Source organism: Thermobia domestica, chromosome 3 (assembly GCF_964235325.1).
Source record: "Thermobia domestica chromosome 3, izTheDome1.hap1.1, whole genome shotgun sequence".
Lineage (NCBI taxonomy): Eukaryota > Metazoa > Arthropoda > Insecta > Zygentoma > Lepismatidae > Thermobia > Thermobia domestica.
Window position 1 is genome coordinate 66,171,213 of NC_137456.1, and position 27,461 is coordinate 66,198,673.

A 27,461-nucleotide genomic window follows, 5' to 3' on the forward strand; every position below is an offset into this window, starting at 1 on the left:
CGGACCAGGAAACTAGCAAGATGCAAGTTTATTTTCGGAACACCATATATATGTATATGCTTCACATTCATCGGTGATGTTTAATCTCACGTAAGGGAAAAAAATATTGTCATGTGATTAATATATTTTATATCGTGTGCTTGTATTTTACATCTTACAAGCAATTTTGATATATCAAACACCTTGAATTAAAGTAGTCCAAATTAGATTGCTTAAATAGATTATATGTATATTCCATATATCAAATGAACATTTTACTAAATAAAATCATATTTCATCGTGCCCTCTCCATTTGATTGTTATTTATTCATTTAAATAGTCAATATTCTTTTACGTAAGTAGTAAGTAAAATATATACATATATTTTTGTAACATATTTACTTCGAAATTGTTGTAGACTTATTAAGTATAGCTCAGAGAAAGTCTGCATTTTCACTTTTCTATTTTTCTAAATCATTTAATGACAATTCAATTTCTAGTTACTAATGACCCTTCCTATTTATTCATTAATTCTAAGCAAAGAAAATTATCTAAACCAAATGAACTTTTTTCGAACAAATATAGAAACTTTCCAACACGATTCAATATCAATTTTAGGGAGAATTGTTAAAAGTAAGGTCTTAACTTACAGATTTTTGGTATTTCATTCAATGTTCATTTTATTTGTTTTTAATTTTATATATTCTAGGAAGCATACGCGCTGCATAATGTTACAATTCGATATTTAGAACGAAACCTAATATGCAGGCGGTAGATGTGTTTTATTGAGTTTCATGACAGAAATATCATTGCTGAGCATGAAACTAAATCTACAAAGGAATCCTAAGACGTATTCAACATGACTATAATTCACATATTTACATTTTTTGTTATCTGTAGTTTCTGTCACTCATTTCGACATAAATAAAATTCTGCACAAATATGAAAAGAACAGACATCCATTATTTGTAAGTGCTACCGTGCAAGTTATCCCCCAAAGGCTTTCCAAATGCAATACGTAATGTTGTTTCTGGTTTTTTTGTTTACCCCATTAGAAGGTAGTTGTGTTGTTGTGGTTGTTGTGACGTCTGACCCTCGTGGTCTGTAGATAAGAGGTACAATTTCATCATCGTTTATGTGTTCTCTACTACGTGTTGCTGGTAGAGGGTAAGGTGTTGTTATCCTCGATCCTGAGTCTTCAATTACGTTTTCGTCGTCGACAACTGGAGTCTGCAGGAAAGATCTTATATTCAGGATGTTTGAAGAGACATACAACACAAGGTTTCGAACAAAGTAGTGTAACATAGATTACGATGTTCGTGGAATAATTGAGCATTATCATTAAAATTAACTCTATTTCTTAATGTCGAAATTTCTTCCCGAAAATTTTATTGTAAGCTGTATGGCTTACCCTGTCTAAGGAAAATTAGTAAAATTGTATCGTACAAAATTACATGTAATAATTACTGAAGATAATTAAAATTACTGCAGTTTCCGAAATAAGAATCTACAGTTTTATAGACTTCTATTGGGTTATATATATTTTTAAAATATATATTCCAAATAATTTTGGTTTCAATATAAAAATAAACCAATTCATATTGTAAATTTAAACAAAGATTGCAGAAAAATCACTATAGATCTTACTTCCGGATACCAGCTCAATTATCATTATATTTTATTTTTGCATAGAAGCTATGTGCTTTCTACAACACCATAGGTATTCTTACATTAGTTTCTTCATATATAAATCTACATGTACAAATATAAAATATATGTATAGTAGTTCCGTGTATTGATCTCTGTGGTAAAAAAAAAAGATAAGAAAGTTTTTCTAATTTTGCTAGAAAAGATAAGACGATAATGGTTATGTACGTGGATTGCTATAAAAGTGTCTGTTTTTCAAGCTTAAACTTTTATTTGCTATAAGTTGAACTAGAATTAAAGATTATTTAGGTAAGCAAATATATAATTAGTACACAATGAAAAACATTAGTGTCAACCGCAAAACATTCAATTATATTTTAGTAAGCAAAAATGTAGTAATCTGCATGATCTATTGAGATTAATTCTACCATCCAGAAAAATCAATAAATAAAGCATACAGTATACTTAATTACAGTTACTATTGTTATTTTTTAAGAAATAATTCTCCTATTAAGGATTAATCACACATCGTTTAAATATTAATTATTCTACTAGTATCATGGGTAATTCCAATAATAATTCAAACGCATGTTCATTCTTTGAATTTTTTTTTCGAAGAATATATTATTCGTTATTTAAATAATTTATTCTAATATCATTTTTTTTTCAAATATTCCAATAACGAAGATACGAAAACTTGAATTAACAAATATTGTTAGACTATTCAAATACAAAATTATTAAAATTTTAATAGCATAATATCATATGAAATGAGAAACAAAAACTGTAAAGTTTTCCTTGAATACAAGAAAAAGATTTAGCTATTTATATTAAGATTTGTATACTTACCGTCGATGTAATTTTAGCAGCCTGAAGTTCTTTACGAAGCTGTTCTTTCCACGATATAGTTTCTTTAATGCTGTTTTCTGTACTGCTACTACTTTGCTCACTTGCATCAGTAGCCATCAAATTCTCCGTTCCACTATTATCTGTGTCGGGTTCACCCTAAATTAATATATAAATAAAGATAATTAATATACTGAGGAGGTTACTCTGGTACGGGTCATTAAGTAGAAGTTAAATATGGAAAATTTAATGAATGCATTGCAAGAGATTGTGTTCGTTCTGTATTGAATATTAAATATGATGCATACTTGTGCCATCTTTGATTCCTAGCCCATTGATTTATATGGGGAATCATTTTTCTGTTTTCTTCAAAATGAACTGGAATTTTATTGTTTTGATTTTACTAATTTCCTCTTCAAATCTATTTAAATATTTCTCACTTTGTGAAAATTAAATTAAATTCTATTACATAATTTTAATAAATAATTACTAAATTTAAATTAAGTAATATTAAATTTCACATGGAATTTCGTCGTGTTGACAATTCTCCCAATTATGGATACGTTAAAATATCAAATAATAGTTTCGATAAAGTGGATATTTTCAAAATACAGTGAAACCTCTCTAAAGCGGACAGCCGTGGGGAATCAAAAATTGTCCGCTATAGAGAGGTGTCCGTCTTAGAGAGGTTTCGATATTTTCTTACGTAAATTAGTAAATAGGGTGATATGTAATTACAAACTATTGAAGGTAATTTATCAAACCGTTCTATGACTGTGGGCATGTCGACATCTGCGGACTCTCCACAAATCGCTTTGAAAGAAATTTTGTGTCTAATTCGAAACTTCTCTAACCACTCGTTCGAGACCTTGAAATCTGAAATATTCATTTCTGTTGCTACCTCCAAATTCTTAGCTTGTAGCATCGACCCTAACACAGGAATTTTTTTCATTCCGCACTCTACAAAAACATTCACTTGCACACCAACTTTCAAAGCAATGAGACACTATTTTCATTGTTATTTTCACACCAGAACTTTATTAACTTGTCTTGGTTCTATATTATCTCAGGTGCTTGTGTTTTACCGATACAAAAATTTTCAGCTATCCTTCGCACACCTCAGTATTCTTCGAAAATTCAATCAATTCGATTTTAACATTAGCGCTTCTCGTGGCATTTCGAAAGCTCACAACTTACACCTTATTGCTTATTCGATGCAGAATGACTTAAAAAGATTTCCGTCTACAAATAGAGGCATTAAGACAATATGCGAATACGCGGACAAAAAATACCAAACATGTCTTCTGCTTGATTCCAGCGGAACAGTAGAATGACGCGTCATCCCAAATGGCAGGCAACTGTCAATCACTTTTGATTCTAAAACAGGTTGGGTGGGAGTGGAATACAAGCAAAGGATATGAGGGTGTTGTTAAACAAAGACGCTTCATCTGAGTTTCTGAACAGCCAGTTGACGAGGAAAAATGTTATTACAATGCTTTCTTGGTGATACATGTATGCATTTCTGAAAATGTATTTTTCTGTACTTTTCAACTTGTTTCTAGAGAAAGTGTCCGTAATATGGAGGTAAATAATACCTATAAGAGACAGAAAACACTGTCCGTGTCCGTACTAGAGAGTGTCCACTTCAGAGAGGTTTGTCAACATGGTTTTTTCCTATTACAGTGTTTGGGGATTACAAAATATGTCCGTTATGAGAGGTGTCCGCTTTACAGAGGTGTCCGTTAGTAGAGGTTTCACTGTATTTAGGATCAACATTAATAGACTAAACCCATATCCACCAAAAAAATTAAATGTCGAATGAAAGCAGGGAATTCGTGCTGTTATTCAGTTCAAAATCTTTTGTTTATGTGAATTCTGTCGAAGAATTTGAATTTAAAAAATATATATATATATATAAATCGATAATTATGCCTGTTGTGGTGTATGGTTGCGAAACACGATCACTTACTTTGAGGGAAAAACAACGCAGACTGAAAGTATTCGAGAATAAAATCTTGAGGCAAAATATTCGAATCCAAGAGGGATGAGAATTGGGAATGGTGGAAACTTCATAACGAGCAACTACATAGTTTATACTGTTTACCAAACATTGTTAGGGTCTCCAAGTCAAAGAGGCCCAGGTGGCTAAATCATGTAGCCAAAATGGAAGCAAATAGGAACGATTTCGAAAGTTCAACTCGAAATCCAATCGGAAAAAAGGCTATTAGGAAGACCTAGGCTCAGATGAGAGGATAATATTAAGATGGATCTCGCAGAAATAGGAATACAAAGTAGAAATTTGATCCAGTTGACTAAAGATAGAAGTCAATGGAGAGCTTTTGTGAACGTCGCATTGAACCTCTGAGTTCCATAGGGCATAGAGTTAGTTAGTTATAAATTTATATATAAAATGCAAATTAATTTGGGAAAAAAAAAATAAAGTTGAAGAAGGAATCAGTAAAATTAAGTATCCCCACAGAAAATATTCCCATTAAGTCAATGGGCTAGAAAAGTAAAGATGTTGCAGATATTAATATAGTTAAGTAAAGAACAAATAATGTTCCGTCAAGTATAGTGTGGTTTCACCCAATATTTTATTCTACTGTTCTCTGGGAGCAACTTTTGCCATCTACTTTAAGTTTATACTTCTCATAAGAAATCTGAAAAATTAACAATAGGAAATTTCATTAGGAAAACTCCTTGGGCTTGTAATTAATATCATCTTACCACTTGTATGATAGAACTGAGGAAAATATCCTGGAAAAATATCAATCAGAATGGTTGGTCAGTCGTCAGTCGAATCTGAGACTTTCGATTGTTGGTCGCAAAGCAAAAATACTCGGTAATATATATTTAAAATTAGTATATGTTTTTCAAGAAAGCCTACGCAAACTTTTTTCTAAGTGCCTATTGCGTACTTTGTTCTTAATACCCTTGTAGAAACTTGCAGAAGAAGCGAGTGAAATATTACGTAAAACCATATCATATCTGCAGAACTGTATGTAAACTATCCCTTTTGTAGATCTCTGTACACATTTATTTTTCATAATTGTATTAGTTCTTTTGTGAAGAAACATATTTACAATTAAGACTTGGAAATTTACTGAGTAGAAAGAATAGATGGAAAACTTATTTACAATAATTCAATATAGTTCATGAAAATTACACAAGAAATACTAATATACTCACAGTCGAAGTTTATTATGCTTTATTTACAGAGTATTTTAAAATGTGTTAAAGTTCACTTTAGTCGATCTAAAATTTCTTGCCTGTTTATTCCCTTAAGCATGTGACCATGCATTAATTTCTGACAAGAAGTTCTTTTGAGGGGAGAAAGTTATAAAGAGAACAAACTTTTAATTATTGTTTACGCGCTGAAAATATCATACAATGAAAGTACTAAATTTATTTTTTTTTAAAAAAAAGAGGAATATTGCGATTTTTTAAAATAATACTAAATAAATGTATGAGATAATTTGTTCCTCGATGTCTAAAGTTTATACAGTATAAAGTGTTATATTATTGGGATTTTAATATACTGTACTGTACATTCTTATATCTGGCTTCATTACAGTAAAATTATCTACTTGCGTGTTCTTTTGCAAAAATGCATGGCTTGAGATCATAAAGCATTTGGGAGATGAATTTTAATTTTCTTTTCGACGGGTTATATCTCATTTCTGTAAAGTATTTTTGGATAACATATCCTAAGGAATGTACAAGACTCGGAAAGTGTGTATTCTATTTAGTGATGATGAGACGAATGATAATGGAGGAATGAGGAAAGGGGAATAAAACGGGAGAATCCCGAGAAAACCCACGCATATCATGTTTATCCATCACAAAGCCCACTTGGCGAGAGCTGGGATTTAACCAGGGGTCACACGCGCATGAGGTGAGCATTCTACCATTGAGCCACCGCAGACCTGAAAGTGTGTATATTTGGGGTCAAAGGTACACTCATGTCCAAAATTATTGTAGCATGTCCACAAATATGTTGTTGTAGGAATATAATTTGATAATGAATTCGCCCGGTATTTCTTATAATGTTAGTATATGTATAATCGGCAAAGACATGTATTTTGCAAATTTCATGTCAAAAGGCCAGTAAATAAGAACAATAAAACGAAAATAAAACCTTCTTGTCCATTTAGCAACATTTTGTTTTACTCATTCTAATTTTCGTATTTATAATTCTTTTCCTATGAAATTTACCACAAATATACATTTCCCGATTACACACATAGTATCAGTATTAAAAATACCCTGCATAATCATTATCAAATTATATTCTTACAAGAAGACAGTTATAGATATGCGACAATCATTTTGGGCATGAGTGTACAATTAGGTATACGCAATTAGATTTCAGGACTCATTGCATATTTCTTTTGTAATAACTTGAGTGCATTATACAATAATTTGGAAATATTACCATGGGAATCAGACACACTGTCTCGTCAATTCGTTTCTACGTGTGACGAGTGCGGTATGGTTTTAATTTTTATTACTAAGGGAAAATGTTCCATATTGAACCACCATCGTGAGATTAATGGAGTATTACTTGAAATAAAGTGATTTGGCTTCAAATTAACTTGAAATAAACTGTTAAGGTACCTTCACGATACCATTTTGAGCTTCTTTTGAATCAAGTTTATTTGGCTAACTATTAAGCCATCATCTTGAGGCAATGTGTGAAGCTTCTTGAATTACACGGACTTAAGCAACAAACCGCTTGGGGGTACAAACCTGATTGATAAACTAAGATTTTAGTTTCCGTTTTCATTGAAATATTCTAAATATTTCGTACTCAGACACCTACAATAATGTATGAAATACATTTAAGTGTTTTTTTTAAAGCAATATACGACATTTTAGAATGAAACAACTGAAGATGAATAGAGAGTAGATCGAAGAACTGCTTTCGAAAAATCCCAAACAACTCTTTATAGAAACTGTAACAGTAACTCTAGAATTCATAATACATGTCCAAATTAGGAAAAGCGAAATACTATTTTCAATATATATATATATATATACCTGATTTTTGCAACTTTTGCTAACATTTATATTACGTATGGTCAACTTCGTTCATAATAAATTAATTGACTCTGCGTGACATAGAATGAATTACAACTTAACAGATTCCTTGAATTAAACCACTGTGAAGTCATAACGTGCAACATGTTCTCTTAATTGTTAAGTTTTCTTCAGCCGGAAGTGTCTTCATAATTACGCAGCATTTTCTTCTTCAGAATGCTTTTCATACGACGGTGCAAAGTCACATTCGCAAATAGTTCCATTACTTTATTCAAACTCTAGTATTTGAAGCAGTGGCGTATTTAGGATTTTGTTTCGAGGGGGGGCTATGCACAACACGTGAATAAGCATTTATATTTTTCCTTTTGGGTACCGATAAATTTTAATGAATTTGTGCATATGACTATTATATTTCGGGGAGGAGGGGGTTGAGCCCGATAGCCACTCCCCTAAATACGCCAGTGATCTGAAGAGATAGATTCATTATAGGGGATATATTCATAAATTGAAATATGTTTTGGTGGCTTTTTTGTCAAAAGTATCATTAAAAAAATCAAGATATCGTCTTGACATAAATCCAGTTGAAAATATACATCAACCCAGCCAAAAATCTCTGTTTGTGGCTGGAAAAACCTAACAGGCAAAGAAAAGAAGGTTATATCTTTTAATTAAAATTGTTACTTCACAGTGATCTAATTAAAGAATCTCATTAAAATGTTATTGATTCTATGTGAACTAAACTATTATCAAAAATAATGGACATAATTTTCTTTGTTTAAACTACATATGTTTTGTTTTATTAAACACATCAAACATTGTAGTATTTCAGTGATACTCATGTTTTTGCGTTATTTTCATTATTCACAGTACTGTTCAACTATACAATTTCACCAGACAACCATAAGAAGCAAAGAATAGTAACATAAAATACGATTCAAAGCAATAGCATGAGGGCAATCAACTCAACGGTGTTGAGTACTATTTACTAAGTTCCTTACTTCATGAAAATTAAATTTTATTACATATAATTTTAATATTTAATATAATCGAATTTAGTTTATGAAATATTATATATATATATATATATATATATATATATATATATATATATATATATATATATATATATATCATATATCATTTAATATTCCTTTTCGTTTCAACGAAACCACAAAAGTAATTCCCCATTAAATTAATGGCAGTGGCCACGGGCGTCAATCCCATCGGGGACACCGGGGACGTGTCTCCCTCAATATTTGTAAAACGGTTTTCATTTCCCCTTATATTTCAAATATCTTAGGTCAATTATGACCCAAAAAGGCTCAATCATGTAACAGTTTGCTACGTTTACAAAGCAATGTTAGACAAAGTGGATATGAAAAAAAGTAGCACAAAAGTTTGTTTTCAATTGTGGAAAAAGGCAGTAAGTTTTTGGCCCTATGAAGGTAAAAGTGTAAAGTAACGAACTGTTTTTGTTTAGATAGCGAGCAGCAAAACGAGTTTAGTTTAGCTAAAAGAACATAATTTTTAACTATACATTGTTGAGCCTCATTTACAGGGCTTGTAGGCTTAAAACCTGTTTTCGAAACTTTATTATTTATAAGTATTTCACACTACCTTTTATCATTATTTTGTTCTTGACATACCCTTGGTATTCACTAGCATAAATCCCGGGGCACATGTCTCCTCCAATCTAGGAACTGGGGAGGACTGTCCCCCCAATAATCCGATTTGAAATGTGTTTTAGGGAAGAACTATGATGATTTGTGTCCGACTGCCACTTCATCTACATCGCCTGATATATAACAAGTTTACCTCAGAAATCAGATTCATCTATCGTAACATGAGTCTCATCTCCACCCACCCCACAGAATAAGCTTCAAATCCGCTCATCTCCCAATGTTGAAGACAACTCTGCTCCCCTGGTCCTTCACAGTATTGCTTTTTCACTTTATAAATATTTTGGACAACGCTTTAAAGAAAGTCTTACCCGTCCCCCCCCCCCCCCTCCAATGTTGAAGACAGATTTGCTCCGCTGTTGGTATCATTAAACTAAAAATGTAAAACGATGTTGAATTTTACTGTTTGAATAAGCAAACAAACTTTAAAATGTGTATGTTTATGTGTGTTTTAGTACTACATTTTTCAAAAAAACTAGACTATCAAAGGTAAAAATAAAAACACAAATTTTTAAGTTTTTATTTGCTTTTTATGTCAAAAATGCTTTAAAATGCAACGTGTGAAGACAATTTTTTTTTTCAAATTTTCATTGATCAATGAGCTAAAACGCAAGGATAGTGTAGATACTCAACACCGAAGAGATTTTTTTTAAAGTTTCATGCATTTAATTTGTGCTACATATATACTACCAAGATCCTCGTTTGTGTCCTGTATCGAGATCTTGTCCTATTGTAAAGACTAGAGTTGTTTGTTTGAGGAGAATAGGCAGGAAAACGTCTTCTTCCTGTGAATCTCGCACGGACTACCTGTGATCCTCTACTCCTCGTAACTCCGTCAGTGGTGCCAGAAGTGTACTGAAAGAGTAGTTAATCAGTGAAAGAAGGAAGTTTAGTATATACTAAGGCAAAAAGATGTTAACATTAAATAAGAGTTCTTTTTGTTTTTATTTTGCAGATTAAACCATGGTGTGAAGATATTCCATTAAAGAACGAAGGAAAATAGCTGCTAGATGAAGGTTTTTCAGTCCCCAAGCATCGTACAACAAAAATTCAATTCCTGGACCGGACGAGATGCACCTTCGCGCCTGACAATTGGTAGGATCTACGAGAAATTTGTAAGGACGGGATCCGTTTAAGACGATTGCAAGGGAAACAATGGTAGAAAATGATCTGTCCGAACTGAAGAGAATATCATTCTCGTCCAGGGAGCGATGGTAAACAGCCCAATCAAGTAATCGCGCAGATTTTCTCTAGAGACTAACATTTCACAAAGGTTAATGGTTAGAATTTTATACCGTGATTTAGGATTGAAGTCATACCACTTGAAGATTGTGCAGCATCTCACAAACGCGGACAAGCAAGAACGTATGAGTGTGGTCAGCAAATTCCCCGATCTGACACCATGTGATTTTAGGTTGTAGGGTATAGTCAAGGATCGTGTGTATGCCAGTAAACCTTGCAACTTGGACGATCTAAAACACTGCATCACTCAGGTCATCGCTGCTACCCCTGACCAAATGGCCCAGAGGACCATACAATCAGCAATGGACACTTCATAAGTACATTGAACGGGGTGGGTGCCAAATTGAAACCCTGTAACCAAATCCTTGCCTTGTAATTTTACGTGAGTAAACCCCCATTTAATGTTAACATCTTTTTGCCTTACCGTTTGAAAAGAAGCGGAAAGTGAAAAGGAAGTTATGTGGGTGATAAGAGGATTAGGTCATTTATAAAGTCTGTATAAAATGTTTTATACAGAATATAAGGAAACGTTTTATACAGAATAACTAATTAAGGTTTTTATTCAACATATTTATGTGATTTGTTTATATTATAAAGTGAAGAGTAAAATATTAGCGTTATATTTCCATAGTTTTACTATGGCCATATCCGGGGTTAAATTCTAATCACTTTAGTACAATCGAAAAATTGATACTTTGTATATACTTTTTCATGCAGCAACGTTATTTGTTAACAAAAATCTGTGGAGATATAACTAATACTTATGAATTAGTGATTCAGAACGCAAGTAGTCGTATAAACAAGCTATCTAGCATTCATTTTAGCTGATAGAAACTACCTTATAATTACACTTACCTTATAATTATATTGTAATATTTCGTGATATTTTCACCTGCACTACCTTTTGAAGTGATATTTATTAACATTAATATAAAAAGATTTCTAATCTAAAGGAACACTTATAAACATTTCACTCACTCAGATTTTCTCAGATTTCCCACTTAGACTTTCCATTCAGATTCTTTCATATGTATAGTATCGGTTTGTAAAATACTCGTAAGAATTGTAACTTCGCATACAGAATGTAATAAAAAGTAATATACTGGAGCATGGATATTCGCATAGGGGTTAAGGATGGGATTCAAACTTCTTGTTTTTATTCATTACACGAATTTAATTATATTAAATTATAATTACACATCTCTTATAATTTCCACTGAAAAAGAATCGTTAAGCTAGAACGGAATATTGTCTTTCACAGCCTGACAATGGCTTTTGGTCGAAAGATCCGTAACACATATCCACTATTGCTTAATAGTACATATTAAATTGTTATATAATGGTAAACATTGATTTGTAGATATAATATTGAATTATTTCAATAGAACTTACTGCTTCTGTTGAGGTCTCTTGAGACCCTGTTGTTGTTCTCCGTCTCCAAACATTGCGGACTTGAGATGGCCTCCTTCTTTGGTTTCTCTGAGAGGAAAACGGATCTTCGGTTGTTATTACCTCATTATCTTTGTTCAACTACAAAAATAACAGTAAGAAAAGTTGTATTATAAATATAGATAATATCTGAGTGGCATTATAAGTTATACAGTTTGAACAGTGGCTAGCCGAAGTTCTTTTCTACTCACAGATTTTTTACTGCAATAATAACTAATTCTACGGCTTATGAAAGCAGCAAGTTCAAAGCTGCATTTACAAATCCTCTTCATTGACTTCTGTCCTTAGCCAACTGGATTAAGTTTCTATCATGTATTCATATTTCTATGAGATCCATCTTAATATTGTCCTCCCATCTTCCTACTGGTCGTTTTCCGGTTGAATTTCTAGTTAAAATTTTGAAACCATTCCTACTTTCTTTCATTCTTTCAGAGGACCTGCCCACTTTATAGTAAACGTTTGGTAAATGGTATAAATTATGCAGTTTCTCTTTATGAAGTGTCCACAATCCCCATTCCCGTTTCTCTTGGGTCCAAATATTCGCCTCAGAATTTTATTCTCAAATTACTGCAATAATTTCGGAATGGATTGACTCATTTCAAAATTGGCTTCCGTAAAATGCAGAGTTTCGTTCTTTAATAAATCAAGAAAATTGTACTTAAAATTAATTCACCCGTTCTAAAGTTACTCACAAAAAATATGTAAGAGTGGTTTTGATGACTGTCTTAATAACAGCGGTAATTTGATTCAATCTATCTGGTGTCACAAGTAGTAAAAAAAGAGTCAATTGATTTGCGATGTAGTTCAAACAATGTTTTGGTTTGTGAGAAAGTAGATATAATGGAAGAGGGACGGTTGTCACACTTTTATTTGAGTTTATACTAACTTAACTGGAACGAATAAGTTAATTTAACGTCACATATATTATTCCCTTTAAGCTAAAGGATGGTTAATAAAAATGAATGACAGCGACCCCTCGCACCAGAGATGAATACTTTATCACTGAACCAATATACCTACCAACATTAACTTAAGGTTAAACAATACGAAACAAATGAGAGATTTGAATTTAAATAATGATTTTTTAATGTTTGTATGATTTTAGATATACACAAGTTTCTATAGAGTAAGATAGTGAATGATTTAAATGTGAAGGATAGTTATATGCGAAAATAACAGTTCCATCCATGAAATAAAGTAAATATGTTGAACGTTAGGACTCTAGAAAATCTACACGTACTTACATAGACTTAAGTTGCACTTTTGGGTGGATACAACGTAAATTCTCTTGCTCGGAAACTTTTATTTTATTTTAGACTTAGCGTTTTTTTTTCTTTTTTTGACTTTTTGTTTTATTCAATCTTTATACAAGGCGTTTCAAAACAACACTGACAATGTTTGAGAGGTAATTCCTGAGATCAAGATAAGACAAAAAGTATAGACCAACCTGGGTGTACAAATGCTTCCTTTTGGAGTTATAGGCTGCCAAAAACATGAAAAAATGAACTTTATAGGTATATAAGCTCCAACACTACCGGGTCGGATCAAGACTTCACTGAGGAACTAATATATGCACTATCCAAAAATACATGTTTCAGAATCCTAAGGTACTCATGCAACAATTTCTGTAGAAGAAGTTTGGCTACGGGCATTTAATTTGAGGTACTCACCAACTACCTCTATAAAAATTGTTGCGGAAGTACCGCAGGATTGTGAAACTAGGATATTTGGATAGGTTACATATTAGTTCCTAAGTGAAGTCTTGACCCGACTACGGTAGGTCTCACAGCTTTGGAGCTTATGGACCTTTAAAGTTCATTTGTTCATGTTTTTGGCAGCCTATAACTTCGAAAGGATGCATTTGTGCACCCTGGTTGTTCTATACTTTTTGTCTTATCTTGGTGTCAGGAATCACCCCCCAAGAATTCTCGGTGTTGTTTTTCAACACCCTGTATATGTATATTTTGTCTATCTTTTGCTATTACGTGATTTTTGGTATGAACGTAACAAGCTTTGTGCATATTTTTTTTTCATACGGTATGCACATGTGTTGATATATGTTAAACTTTATTTATTATATTAATACATTGTGTTATTATTTTTTTAGCTATTTGCATACATAATCATCATTCAAAGTATATACTGATTTAAAACAAAATATGTTTAATAAGAAGACTTTTACTAAAATTATCCAATGTTTTCCTTTAACATGTCAGTAACAAGTCAATATTCGCACATTTTGTTTATCTCACAATCTACTTGCTGATAAATATCGTTTCTCAGATCTGTTTTTCTTTCGGAAATTCTCAAAGAAAGCACAATGGAAATTTAAGATTCAGCAAACAATATTAATTTATATTTGTCGTATTAAGAAAAATAGAACATAAATAAATAAATAAAGTAAAATAACATAAAATAAAACTAATTCTAGCACTTTTAGCAATTTTAAATGGGAAGCTATACTAAAGAAGAATGTTGACTAGACGCCACTTTAGACTGATTTTCTGCATTATATAAAATTTTCTTCATATGATCAATATTAAAACTAAATGGACATTGTAGAGGCCTTAAAATGTTTTGCGATCTAAAAGCTTTTAGATCACTAGTTTATTTTAGACATTTCATGCAGGTAACTAAAATCCCTAGAATCACTAAATTAACGGTACATTTGGAATCAACTCAAATAGTTATCACATATATACATTGTGGGATTGAGAGTTAAAATTAAAACTAATTAAGTAAAGCTATGTGGTTTTCCCTAATAGTAATTAAATCGAAGTTAATTTTCGATAAGAACATTTTTTTTTAATGTTGATCCAGCATTGTAGGTAATTGCAGAACTACTTGAATTGAAATATAATGACCTTCATCCAGAAAATAAGAAATATGATGTTTGGATGTTTGGATCCGATATACTGACCCTGTATTACCCAGTTGATCGAGCATCATTTGGATTGGATACCATAACACTTTCTGAGTTGTAGTGAAAGCTAGCTTAGTTTAGCTTAGTTTTAGCAGTCAATTAATAAAGTGTAACTGTATTCTTCTTATTTTATGAAATACACAATTTGATTTCAATGGAGTTCAAGCAGCGTAAAAGTGCGACTGGTCTAGAAACCGAACTGGTTCTCCGACTCAGCGGTAGGTATGTAAAACCTATGCTATCGTTTTCTGAATTTCCTCATGGTTATATGGTTAGCATATGCGCCTTTCGCACGGTAGACTTGGGGTTCGATTCTCAGTGGCAGCTCAGATCCTCTGTTAAGCTGTAACCCATGTCTTATATCGCGTCGTGCTGAACAGGGAGCTAAACTACAAATAAACAAGTTCCCCTTCTGTCCGCAGACCAACTACACGTTTCTATTTGTAAGGTCGATGTTCAGCGTTCACTTGGAACTTCAAGATACAATCTTTCCAAAGAGAGTGTTTTGGATCTAGAATTATCTTTTTGCATGTAACATTGCTAAAAAAAGACTTGTGATGTAAATAAATATATCTGCTTTGAAATACAATGCAAGGCAAAATTTTCCAATTTCAGAAAACAAATTCTTCACTTACATCATTTTCAGCTGGACTTAGTTGAATATTATTATGTCTAATTGGCTCAGCTGTCGATGTTGTTGGCGAAAATCTACTAGTAGTAGGACGTCTTCGGTAAATGGTTGAGTAGATTCTTCCTGGTTGCGGAGGGTCAGTTACAGCTCTCTGAAATTATTTATACTAAAAGTCAGAACATTACAACAGTACGAACCAAATATATTGTTTTAACTGATAAAAATTATATTCTATACATCTTAATTCGAAAACTTATTCTACTTATTCAGATTATATTGAAAGATAATTAAATATGTACATCGAATATTTTAAGTTTTAAATATATTTTTATACTGATTTAATTTGTCAGATTCAATTAAACGTTTATATTCATAGCTTATATTACACATGGTTTATATACTGTATATATCTACACACAGAGAAATGTACACTCTTCATTATGTATATCTGAGAAATTAAGCTTGTATAATGAGATATAAAGTTAAAATTTAGATTTTGCCTAACCATACATGATGATGAGACATGGGTTAAAAAGAAAGTTAGTAACGAAGTTGAATACCTGAGATCTTTCTGTTTAGCCCATTGATTTACACGGGAAATTATTTTTTGGCTTTGTTTGAAATGAGGAGGAATTTTAACCCTGGATTTGTATACGTGTGAGCGCAGCGCTCACTTGCGGGGAAACGCGTTCATTTCTCATATATTACTAACAGCAGTATTGTGAAATTATTTCTAGCTGTCTTTTGTACTTTGTGTAGTCAAGGGATGTAGCTATTGTGGTGGCGCAACCTGACCAGTTGAAGTTCTAGCATTGTTAAAAAAATAGTATGTGAATGCGAGGGTGGCGCTCACACGTATACCAACGGCGATAATATTTTTTTTCTAGACTCACAGTTTGTTAATCTTTTTACACTCGTGTAAGTTTGCACTTTCATGTGATATGAGTAATCAAAATGAAATTCTAGTATGGTTAGATGTAGTTACTGAAGTATAACGTATCATTTTCAACGAGTTTAAGTACTGTGCTTCAATTAAGAATTCTATATGTAATTGCGCCTTAGTGAGTAATTATTCTGTTTTCCTCTATGTAGCAAATATATATATATATTTACTGTGTTTGACAACAAATATGTTTAATTCTCGATATAGACAAAAGAATTTGGTCAATATAACGCAAGTAAATTTTGTATAACATTAAAACTACTTGTGTTTCTAGCATCTAAAAATTACATGTCTTTAAATATGAACCTGAATATGTTTCATGACCAAAACAATTATTTGATTTTATCAAAAGAAAATGTTGGACTACCGTACGGTACCGACTATTTTTTTTATTGAATATGAGCTGCTAAGTTAATATAAAAGTATTTGAAAAGTTAAGTAACTTTTTGAGATTCTAAGTATGTGGTAACAACATTTTTCATTTCTTGTATTATTAATGATTCTCAATCTTTCTGTAAATACTATGGTTGACAGAAGCTAACAACAATACGAAAAACAAAAGAAAAACAGATGTGAGCGCGGCGCTCACACGTGCACCAACCGCAGTAGCAGAGACAATTTGCAAATCATTTGCTGTAAGCTTGAATTGCAAGTCGGCCAAGCTTGCATCCAGCTTGATTGGAAAAAGTGCAAGCATACCGCAAGCTGGATTCCACTAACGAAGTTACATGGGGGTAATCTTGCATTCAGTGTTCCATTCAAGCTTGACGCAAGTGTTTTACAAGTCAAATCAATAGCCAATGAACGGACAGTGATACTAGGACGCTTTGAGAAGGGTCTAAAGCATTGCTTGCAAGTACAACAAATGGCATATTGTATAGAAGCATGCGTTTCAAGTGCAAGCGTAGAAGGCCAAAAGCCAAGCACGCGATCGAAAGCTGTCTTGCTACTAGGGAATAGTGTGACATCAGAGACGTATACAGATACAGGGTTAATAATTAAATTTTACTAATTTTCTTTCTCAAATTTATTTTAATGTTTTGTATATTCTGAAAATTAAATTTTGATATATATATTTTAATATTTGATAATCAAATTTATATTTAAGTAAATTAAATTTATACATAATGTAAATTCATTTTGAAAAAGTCAGGGACATTTATCGGGACTTAACGGAAAAATCGTTAAAATTCACATCATTAAATGGAAAAATTCCAGTTCACACTAGAAGAACAAATAATTATAATAAATAAATAAAACATCATTTCTCATACAAATCAATGAGCTAAAAAAACAAAGTTGACTGATATTCGACACAACACCGTTAACTAGCAACATATTTTATAGATCAAATGCATTTAAAAATTAAGTATAAATACAGTGTATAATGTGTGTATAATGCACAACCTTTGTATTTCAATTTTTGAAGGGAAACTAAGGATAAGTAAAATATATATAGATAAAACTAACTCCTTCCCATATTTTTAATCCTTTTATTTATGTGTTTCTACATTTGAAGTGATACTTTAAAAAGTAATAACGACAACTCTATAGAAAATGCCACAATACCCTGGAATACAATAACCGGAATGGCTGAACGAAAGCAATTTCCGTTAGCCACGGTATAATCAAACTAAAAGTATTGTATTTATCACCACAGAGTAAGTGATGTGTTCACTATAGATGTCGGTGGCTGTATTACTATGAGTTGAACACGCAATGTCTCTCGGAGTCTCTATGAGTCACTACGTCTCTTTGTATAGATTAGATAGGAAGTAAAAATCCACTAAGATTTAGAAACTTCGGTGTGTACTAACATGAGGAAATACAGATTTCTAAATTATATTTCATGGGCATTATACGTAACATTGTACTAAAACAAGTGCAATATTGGGGCTTTCGTTACATAGTTCATTAGATAGAACAGGAAAGAAGTAGAAAGAAATGAAAGATAAACCAACAGAGAAACAATTGTGAAACGTATAGTTGGATGCCAAATTGCAATTTATTGACCATTTTTAAACTCAGTATTACATGCATTTATATATCGATAAACAACATTACTGTTAAGAATTTTAAAAGTAATGTTGATTTCGATTTCAGGCGTTGGGCTGAAAGTGCTTTTTAAAATAGGACTATTCCCTTCTAGTAAATATTGATGTGATTTTTTCAGGCTATTTGTTGGGGAAATGATATAATGTTTTAATTTGTGGAAGTAGGGTTATAAGTAAATAACGTCCGGAAATGATATATCCGACTAATTATGGATTTTAATCTAAGAAGCATCAACACTTACTTATTGGAATGTAACATCACAGCTAGTTTTCTGTTTAATTTTAATTTTCTTCTACTTCTATACCTCCTATATGATGATGCATTTAACGAAAGTACTTCCTGTAGCAGTGTGCTCTAATGTTTTCAGAACTTACATGTAAGTAATTTGGTTTGGAATTCTTTTGTTTCAACTATATATATATATATATATATATATATATATATATATATATATATATATATATATATATATATATATATATATATGTGTGTGTGTGTGTGTGTGTGTGTGTGTGTTATATATTACTAAGCTGATATAGACTAGTAATTAGCGTTATTTTTTGCAATTGGAAGATCTTGGATTCGAATCCAGTTGCCGACTACCCTGACAGAATCTTCCTGAGTTCTTTCTCAGTTCCACCAGGCGAATCCTGGAATGGTGTCTTAAAATATGAACAACTCATTTCCATTTCTAATGACTGAAGCTTAAATTGGCCTTGCAGGTATTATCCGAAAATTTGTTAGATATATATAAAACCTGACCAATATAATCTTTAGATGGTATCATCATTATTTTGAAATTATCATTCATTATCCTTTACTTTTTAAATCTTATCTTCTATCAGCTAGTTTAGATCTTAGTCCAGAATATGATTGAATTTACTATTTTTCTATAATTTTTGAGCTTCCTAAATTATTTTCTTAATCTTGCATTTTGTAGAGTTTATCTTTTATCGTAAGTAATTATAATTTCACTTTTCAATAGAAGATGAAAAACTAAGATTCGTGGTAAAAGACAAATCGAAAGTTTCTAGTAAGAATTTTCTTTTATTAGTAAGAAAACAAAGAAGAGGTATTCTTGTAAATAGTGTACATGTTGAGTGGTGTGGTAATGTCTAGAATTATTAAATACTTTTATCTTAAAGATGTCCTTTGTTACTTATTTATTAATTTAATTGATTTTGAAATTAACAAAACTACTCCAGAAGATAAGTTAAAATTCAAGTTCTGAGAAATACTGTGTTGAAAGATTGAGTATTTTACACTGTTAAGTTTCGCGTACACTGACAAACCAATATCTGTATCAAATAATTTAGGCTACAATATGTTTTATATTTATTATTTTTCCTTGCAGTGGAAAAATAATGTACACTGTTAAAGAATGAAGTTAATGGACAGTATATATATACATCAAATATTTGTTTAACAATTTGATTGCCAAGTATGCTGTGTGCTTGTGACACTGTTAGACAAGTATTAGCATCCTTAGGATAAAAAAAAAAAATTCATTTGCTTTAGGTCTCTCAACCTAAGGGGAAGTACCTGACGTTAAACTTCAGTTCCAGTTTTTCGTATCTGACCTGGTTGATTAAATTTACAACACAAGATCTTGAAACACAGAGTTATAATTTCAATGAACTGTTGAAATGGAAACTACAACTGGGTATTATGTTTTTTTTTTTTTTTTTTAAAAAAAAAAAAAGGAGACACTTGAGATCCATTTTAAAGTCTCATAACAGACAATCTGATCAATATGATATAGTTTGTTTTATGTATTAATCTATCGTAAAGCCGATACAATATTATTTTTATCTATAGGGGATCGATGTCATTTATGGTTGAATTATTTAAAAAAAAGTTTTTTTTTTTTAAATTCTTTATCCTGATACTTATTTGATTTTTTTGTATTCATAATTGGTCAAAACACAGGCAAGAGTTCAAGTGAAGTATAAGTAAACTTAAAATGTATTATATAGTAAAATACATTACAAGAATAAGACAAATATAGCATTCCGTATAATCGTAGAATGAAGTTGTTGTAGTTACTCTTGGGACTAACTACTACTTATACAACTAATAAGGACTTAGAAACTCATGGATTCAGTATCCCCATGCCAATGTGATGTTGCTTATATTTCAGTTACTCTTTTTTACCTTTATCAGGACAATTAGAGTGTTAGGAAATTTTAGGCACTACAGAGTACAGGGTCGCCCATTATTATGTATATGATGTTTGACTGACTGTAGTATTTGTAATTCTAGACAAAAAGTTTCGATATGACAACACTCTGTAGTCTGAGAGTGGGGACAACTGTCACTGGACGTAGAACCGTTAGTGCATGCCAGACAGGATGAATGAAACATTCCCGAATCGCTGGATTGGTCGACATGGGTTTGTGAACAAAGTGTATCAATACGCAATTTGGCTACTACGGGAAGCTATCACAGAAGAGTTCCACAGGATATCACTACGGGCCTGTCGAGCTGCTTGTGACAATGTTGCTCTTCGTCTCCAGGCATGTACTGATTATTGGAGAGTTCCTTTTGGAACATGCCATGGAAAACAGATATTTAAATTCTTTTAAGGAAAGGTATGAGAGTAATGTATTTATGTTCAATTTTATATTCATATTATGTTGCTAATTTCTTTACAGCAGTCTTTGAAACTTTATATACACAATTATGGGTCACCCTATAAATTAATGAAGAAAGGTAATTATTTTGAGCTTTAGATTTTATTCTTTTTTTCCAAAAATTTGTATTTAAATACTTCTTTTAATTAGACCACGTTTTCATAGTACTTATTTTATTAATTTTTTTTCCATGTGGAATAAAGACAATTTAAAAAAAAATAAATAAATAAAGCCACGAGGTAAGAGCAATTACCGTATGAATTAATTTATTTCCTGTAATACTTAAAATAATCTTCTTTAATTGCTATGATGAAGGTTTTAAAAAGTCACTGAAGTATACGTAACATAACATTGACATAGTCTTTTCAGAACCAACGGCTCAGGGGATGAGCCAGCAGTGTAAACCTCCGTAGTTCGGCTCGTAATTAATCTAGAGAGATGATTTAGATGTCTAACTTTTCAGGAAGGATGAAATTTTTCAACGGTGTGCATTTCATTCACATCGGGGATTCCACAGCGGAAGGATAGGGGGAAATTTGATGTTTTTAGTTACCCCTCTCTCTCAGCATTTGGAGGGGGAAAACTCTCCCCCAAAGGAGCTACAAGCATAAAAAGCGGTATAAATAAAGATAAATGAATATACTAACTAATAACAACCTGTGTATGGCCATTGGGCTTGCGAGGGGTGAATGAATGGGAGGGGTATTGAATTTACCCTATTTTTCAGTATATATATATATATATATATATTATAAAAGAAAGACATTACTTGAAAATTGTGGGACGGCAACACAACAATTATGTCACATGTACGCCAGACATTAGGCAAAGATTCAATAGCAAGGGAGAAAGAAAATTCGGAACATCGTACCCTCGAGAATCATCCTATATATATATTTCAATTGACCCTGAAGTTGGCATTCCTAGTGACGCCTCTAACTGTCACAGAGACATGAACAATACTCGTTAAAATGTTTATGTGACACAGATTTTAACAAGATAACTTTTGTGTCTCCCGTGTCCAACGCGTAAAACAAGGAAGAAGAAAGTCGGGAAAAATACACTTTTTCGAAGTTTTTGGGGCTCTTTCAACACTGTTATTTGTCGTAAGCACGAGGGGCACAATGGTTATTTCGTTGGAATCTGTGTCTCACAAGCTTTCCAACGAGGTATGGCTTATTTCACTGTAACAATTAGAGGTGTCGCTAGGACCGCCAACGTAAAGGTCTACGATTTTCTTGAAATCCCTGTTGGTCCTGACAAGGATAGAACACTAAATAGATAAATTTATATTTTCTAAGCATGAGTTCTTTGCATACCTAACATTAACCGATTAAATTTCTGTAAAACTTCCACTTAAAAAATAAAGTTTAGAAACTGTATTAGTAATTATACGATTTTAGATCATCTTCTTGAAATTATTTTTAAAAATATATTTAAGATTTAAAGTAAATTTCTATTATTATAATGTCTTAAAACTAATAGTTTTATATTCTTTTAAAAGAAAAAGTATGTTGTGGAAATAAGTGCAAAGATCTACTGCTACTACTACTACTAAAGCAATATGAATAACGATATAAGTGAAATTCTAAAATATAATACAAACTACAAAAAGCACATATCTCTAATAAATAAATCTAACACTATATTGGCTTAACTTTAGATACAGAAGCATAATTAATTGTAATTATAGTAATCAAAAGTCATTATTTTGAGTCACAAGTTAATCATTGTCACAATCTATTTACAAAAAAAGTATTTATCCGGTCAGTTTTATAAAAGTTAGCAGTCTTGTAATATGACAACCCAATTATACAGTGAAATAAGTCAAAAGTTATGTTCTAAAGTCCTGATTGTCTTCTCTTGTAGTCCATTTGTCCAGTTTGTGCTTCCATCATATCTGTTGAGTTTCGTCATTCTTTTGCAGTTTTACCCTTTAAAGCGCCCTTGTATGCATATTTACATCTACAACTAGACAGACCTTCACCATGTGTAGGTAAACGGCAGCCATCTGTCTCAAGTGGCGTTAGATTCCTTTCCATGCACCAACGTGTATGATCATTTCGACTAGTTATCTTCTTACCGGAGTCATCTGAGTTGTTGTTGTTGTCGTTGATGATGATGATGCTACAATCTTTTCAGTTGTTGATGAACCAGAAATGATTCCTTGTACGTTTCCCTCATCAATTTTAGTCACATTACTTTTATCCTTTGGAATTTTGCGTCTAATAGTCATTCTAATTTGCTTTGTTGTTCTTGAGGTTGGAGGTTTTGTAGCGGTGGTTGAGAAACTTGTTTTTGTGGTAGACACATTCAAAAACTGTGAACTACTAGGTAGTTTGGAAGGTTTCTCTGTTGCTAAAGTGAGAGCTTCAGCTATACCGTTGAATATTTCTCCTTTTACGGGAAGTAATACAGTTTCGTTATGAACATGAGCTGAGTCTGGGTTTACTGAGCTACTGAAATCTTTTACAATCGAGTCATTTGGTCGATAATTCATGGTTTTATTTAAGTTAATATTTCGAACTGTATTGTTAACTTTAGATGTTAAGTTATCGACTGGACGTAAGCTAACTGTTACCAATTGCTTACTTTGATTAGAAGATAAGGAACTTGAATTAGCAATTGCTGCTAATCCTAATCGATCAAATAACACGTTATTTGGTAATGCTATGTTATCGGAGAATTGTTGTAACTTATTATTTGTCTCGGAAAGACTTGTATCTTGATTATTACTGTCATTATCATGAAAAGAGACCGCTACAAGAATAGGAGTTCTTGAATTTCTAGACGATTTGAGTCTTGAGGGTGGCACATAATACCAAATGTCAGGACGCATTCTAAATCTGGGTGTTACATTAGTTTGATTCTTACTACCATTTCTTCTTGGAATTTCTTGGTTATCATTAACTTGGGGCTTTGATTCAAAAGCATCAATAATTCTGCTGCTGTCTGGGAAACTGAACTTGGAAATGTTAATTTTGGTATTATTGCGAGAGCTATAGGGTTCAACAGTGATAATTTCATTAGAATTGTTCTTTTCTGAAAATGTTTCTTTTACAGTGACTTCAGTTCTAATTTCAACTTCTGGAAATTTTATATTAGAAGTATCCTGTAATTTTTCTGATTTGTACTTTGGAGTGAAAGAAGATTCAAGAGACATATTATTACTGTTCCTACCGTTTGTGGTGTTGTTTAAGATGTGCCTCGGTAAGAGACTAGTTTGTTCTGATTCCAAAGAAGGACGGTTACCATTTAATAGAGAAACTTTTGAATTAGTACTAGAGAAATTTGAGGAAGAAGTCTTCGGTAAAATGAAAGAAATTATAGTTTCATTTTGAGGCGGAATTGTAACTGATTCCAATACATTAACTTCCGTTCTAATTTCAAATTTTGGGGAGGAGGAACGATAGATAATATTTGAATCTATTTCACCTTTATGGTTTAACTTTTTCAAATTTGGTAAAGTTGTGAAGTTTAATGTACTGTTTCCAGTAACTGGAACGTTTTCAGAAACTGGTTTCAGATTAGAATTTCGATTATTTTGCTTTTTGTCATTATAAATGGGAAGATTAGAAGAATTCGTACGCGTTATATTCGTGAATGAAGCAGCTGCAGTCAAATCTTCAACAATTGGTCCTTTTATTACACTAACTATTGTCACTATATGAGGACTAGGTGTAGTAGAGTTCGTACTAGTTAACAATGCTTTACTGGAGTTGATAACTTTATGCGATTCACTATTTCTCTGACGTCGTTCAATACTAGAACTTTCACTACTCAGCACTTCCATAGATAACTCATCGTCCAGTTCTTCCTCTGTTGCTTCAAGTAATCGAGCATATTGTTCTTCCGATGAATATAAGTTAGGTGGAGTGATTCTGTCTTTAAGAGTTGCAAAGGGCACAGTCGTATTTTCTTGTGTTTTTACAGTCTTAGATTCAGAATCGTCATTGTTAGAATATGTGGAAATTTTTGGTACTGGAGTTTCAGTTTTCGACTGGTTAGACGGGATAAATGTAGATGTTGCTTCATTGCTTACATCTGGATCTCTTCTATTCACAGCATATGATTGTCGGCTGCCAGCTGAACTTCTTGACGAAGTATATGATTGTCGGCCGCCAGATGAACTTCTTGACGAAGTATATGATTGCCGGTTTGATTTACTACTCTGTATTCTTCTACTTCTGCTATCTACAACTTCATTGTTTTGTTCTCTATTGTTGGTTGGCCTCCTACCCATTGCTCTTTGAACTTCATGTACTTGGGTGCTGTCATACGAAGATCTTCTTGGAGTAGTGGATGATCTAACAACATCTACTCTCTAAATAAACAAACAAAACAATTACAAAGCACTTCTGATTAGTCTAATAGTGATAGATGTACATAAAGAGAAGGTGTCAAATCTTAAGGAGAAAATTTAAGATAAGTATTGCAAGTGTGGCTTATTACGGTTAAAAACACAAGTTGTAGTGAATTAAAATATTATACACTACTTTTGATGCAATACCTAAACATATTTATGTTATTGTTTCGTTGTCTCCATCTCCAATATATTGTTTCTTTAGAGTGCATTATTTCTATTTTGCTATTTTTCACGAATATCTTATATAAGCTGCTTTGAAGAATGGTAAAAGTATTACCGTTCTTGGTGATCATAAAACCAAGGAGTATTCAATTTGAACTGCTCTACTGAATTCTGAATTTATTAACCAATTATAATGGTCATAAAAACTTTTGCTGCTTGTCAAACCAATGGTAAGACAAAAAAGATGACAGAAGGAACAGGAATTATTAAATGATTATCAAACGCGTGCACTGTATTAACATACTTATCTTGTAGTTTCTAGTAACAATGTATATGGTATAAATATCTTCAGCTGATTTTTCTTCCTTTTTTCTGATTTCAATTTTGCTTTATTGTGATCATGGCGATATCAATGATTTTATTTCCAATTCAGTCCAGAGTGCTCATATCGAAGTTTAATTTGATTCTTTTGTGCAGATGAAAAAGGTGTCATATCCCTGCTCAAAACTTTATTATTATTATTATTATTATTATTATTATTATTATTATTATTATTATTATTATTATTATTATTATTATTATTATTATTATTATTATTATTATTATATATTAACAAACTCGAAGCAGCACAGAAATGTTTTATACGACTACTATGTTATAAAATGAAAAAGGACTACTATTCACACGAGTGTGAATATTGGTTGAAAGAAGAAATTTTACGGATAAATACTTTATTCAAATGGTATTGGATAATAAATATAGTAGCGATTACTGCTTTGAAAATATAGGAATAAGAGTGCCGTGTTATAGTGTAAGAAGTCAGTCAACACTGGTAGCTCTAAATTTAAAACGTGAAATATTGAGAAGAGTGACAATGTCTTATAACAGTCTAAAATGAACAAATGTTGGGAGAAACAATAGAGCAATTATTTTATTTTATTACATTTTTTCCAAAGATTAAACTGTTTTCACTTCATGACAAGGGGCTTGATTTTATTATTGTTATATACCTTCAGAATATCTTTAGTTATAACATTTTATTCAAAGAACTAATATTTTATGTGGAAGTGTGACAATAGGTAACCAGGATCTTTTACATAGAGAATACGAAATTTTAAGCAAAGTTGACTCATTATTCAAACGATAGTTAAATGAAGCTTTAATTTCCATGGTTCTGTAAATAGTATTTTATGATATTGACTATATCTATTTTCATCTTATTTTATAATCAGTTTTAATCTTGTAATGTGAATATATTAAACTTCTGACAAGGGTCTTAACCTGCTAATATTCATTCTATATCACAAATTTTCTGGTCTGTTTTAAATGATTGTATAATGGTCTTAACATAGTGCTGTATTTTTGCCAATGAGCTGTTCACGGCACTGAAAATAAAATTATTATTATTATTATTATTATTATTATTATTATTATTATTATTATTATTATTATTATTATTATTATTATTATTATTATTATTATTATTATTATTATTATATTGTTCAATTATATGGAATAGGAATATAGATTATATATCTACTACATTGGAGATAATTCAAAATCTTTTTCTTGCGTGGTTACGCTGGAAGTTTAAGTGTTATGAACGTATGCCATTGGATGAAGTTAGGTTGTCCTTAAGTATGTTAAGGTTGTCTGAAAGAAGGATTATTCTGGATGTTAAAATGCTACATTCAATTCTTTACGGTAATTTGAATCTGTTATCAATAATAACTCTGTGTACAACAAGTTATCACATAAGAAATCCGAAAATATTTAAACCTATTCACTTTCTCAATGATGTTCCTCTGCATAAAATCTTATCAGTGGCCAATGATTTTGCCAGTTATTGACATTTTTTATTATAAT

The 27,461-nt window shown here is 31.7% G+C and overlaps 1 protein-coding gene across 2 annotated transcripts in view; it reads right to left on the reverse strand.

Moving 5' to 3' along the window:
* Nucleotides 1-27,461, reverse strand: part of LOC145680463 (uncharacterized) — a 298,641-nt gene that overhangs the window by 84,949 nt on the left and 186,231 nt on the right. Inside the window, exons 5-10 of one of the 2 annotated variants that reach the window (XM_081751025.1) lie at nucleotides 25,110-25,391; nucleotides 15,441-15,587; nucleotides 11,826-11,963; nucleotides 9,882-10,046; nucleotides 2,476-2,631; nucleotides 1,027-1,209 (exon numbers count right to left, since the gene is read on the reverse strand). In XM_081751025.1, the coding sequence (XP_081607151.1) occupies nucleotides 1,027-1,209; nucleotides 2,476-2,631; nucleotides 9,882-10,046; nucleotides 11,826-11,963; nucleotides 15,441-15,587; nucleotides 25,110-25,391 (1,071 nt within the window). The remainder of the gene's footprint in view (nucleotides 1-1,026; nucleotides 1,210-2,475; nucleotides 2,632-9,881; nucleotides 10,047-11,825; nucleotides 11,964-15,440; nucleotides 15,588-25,109; nucleotides 25,392-27,461) is intronic. The other variant, XM_081751026.1, reaches the window with a different exon arrangement.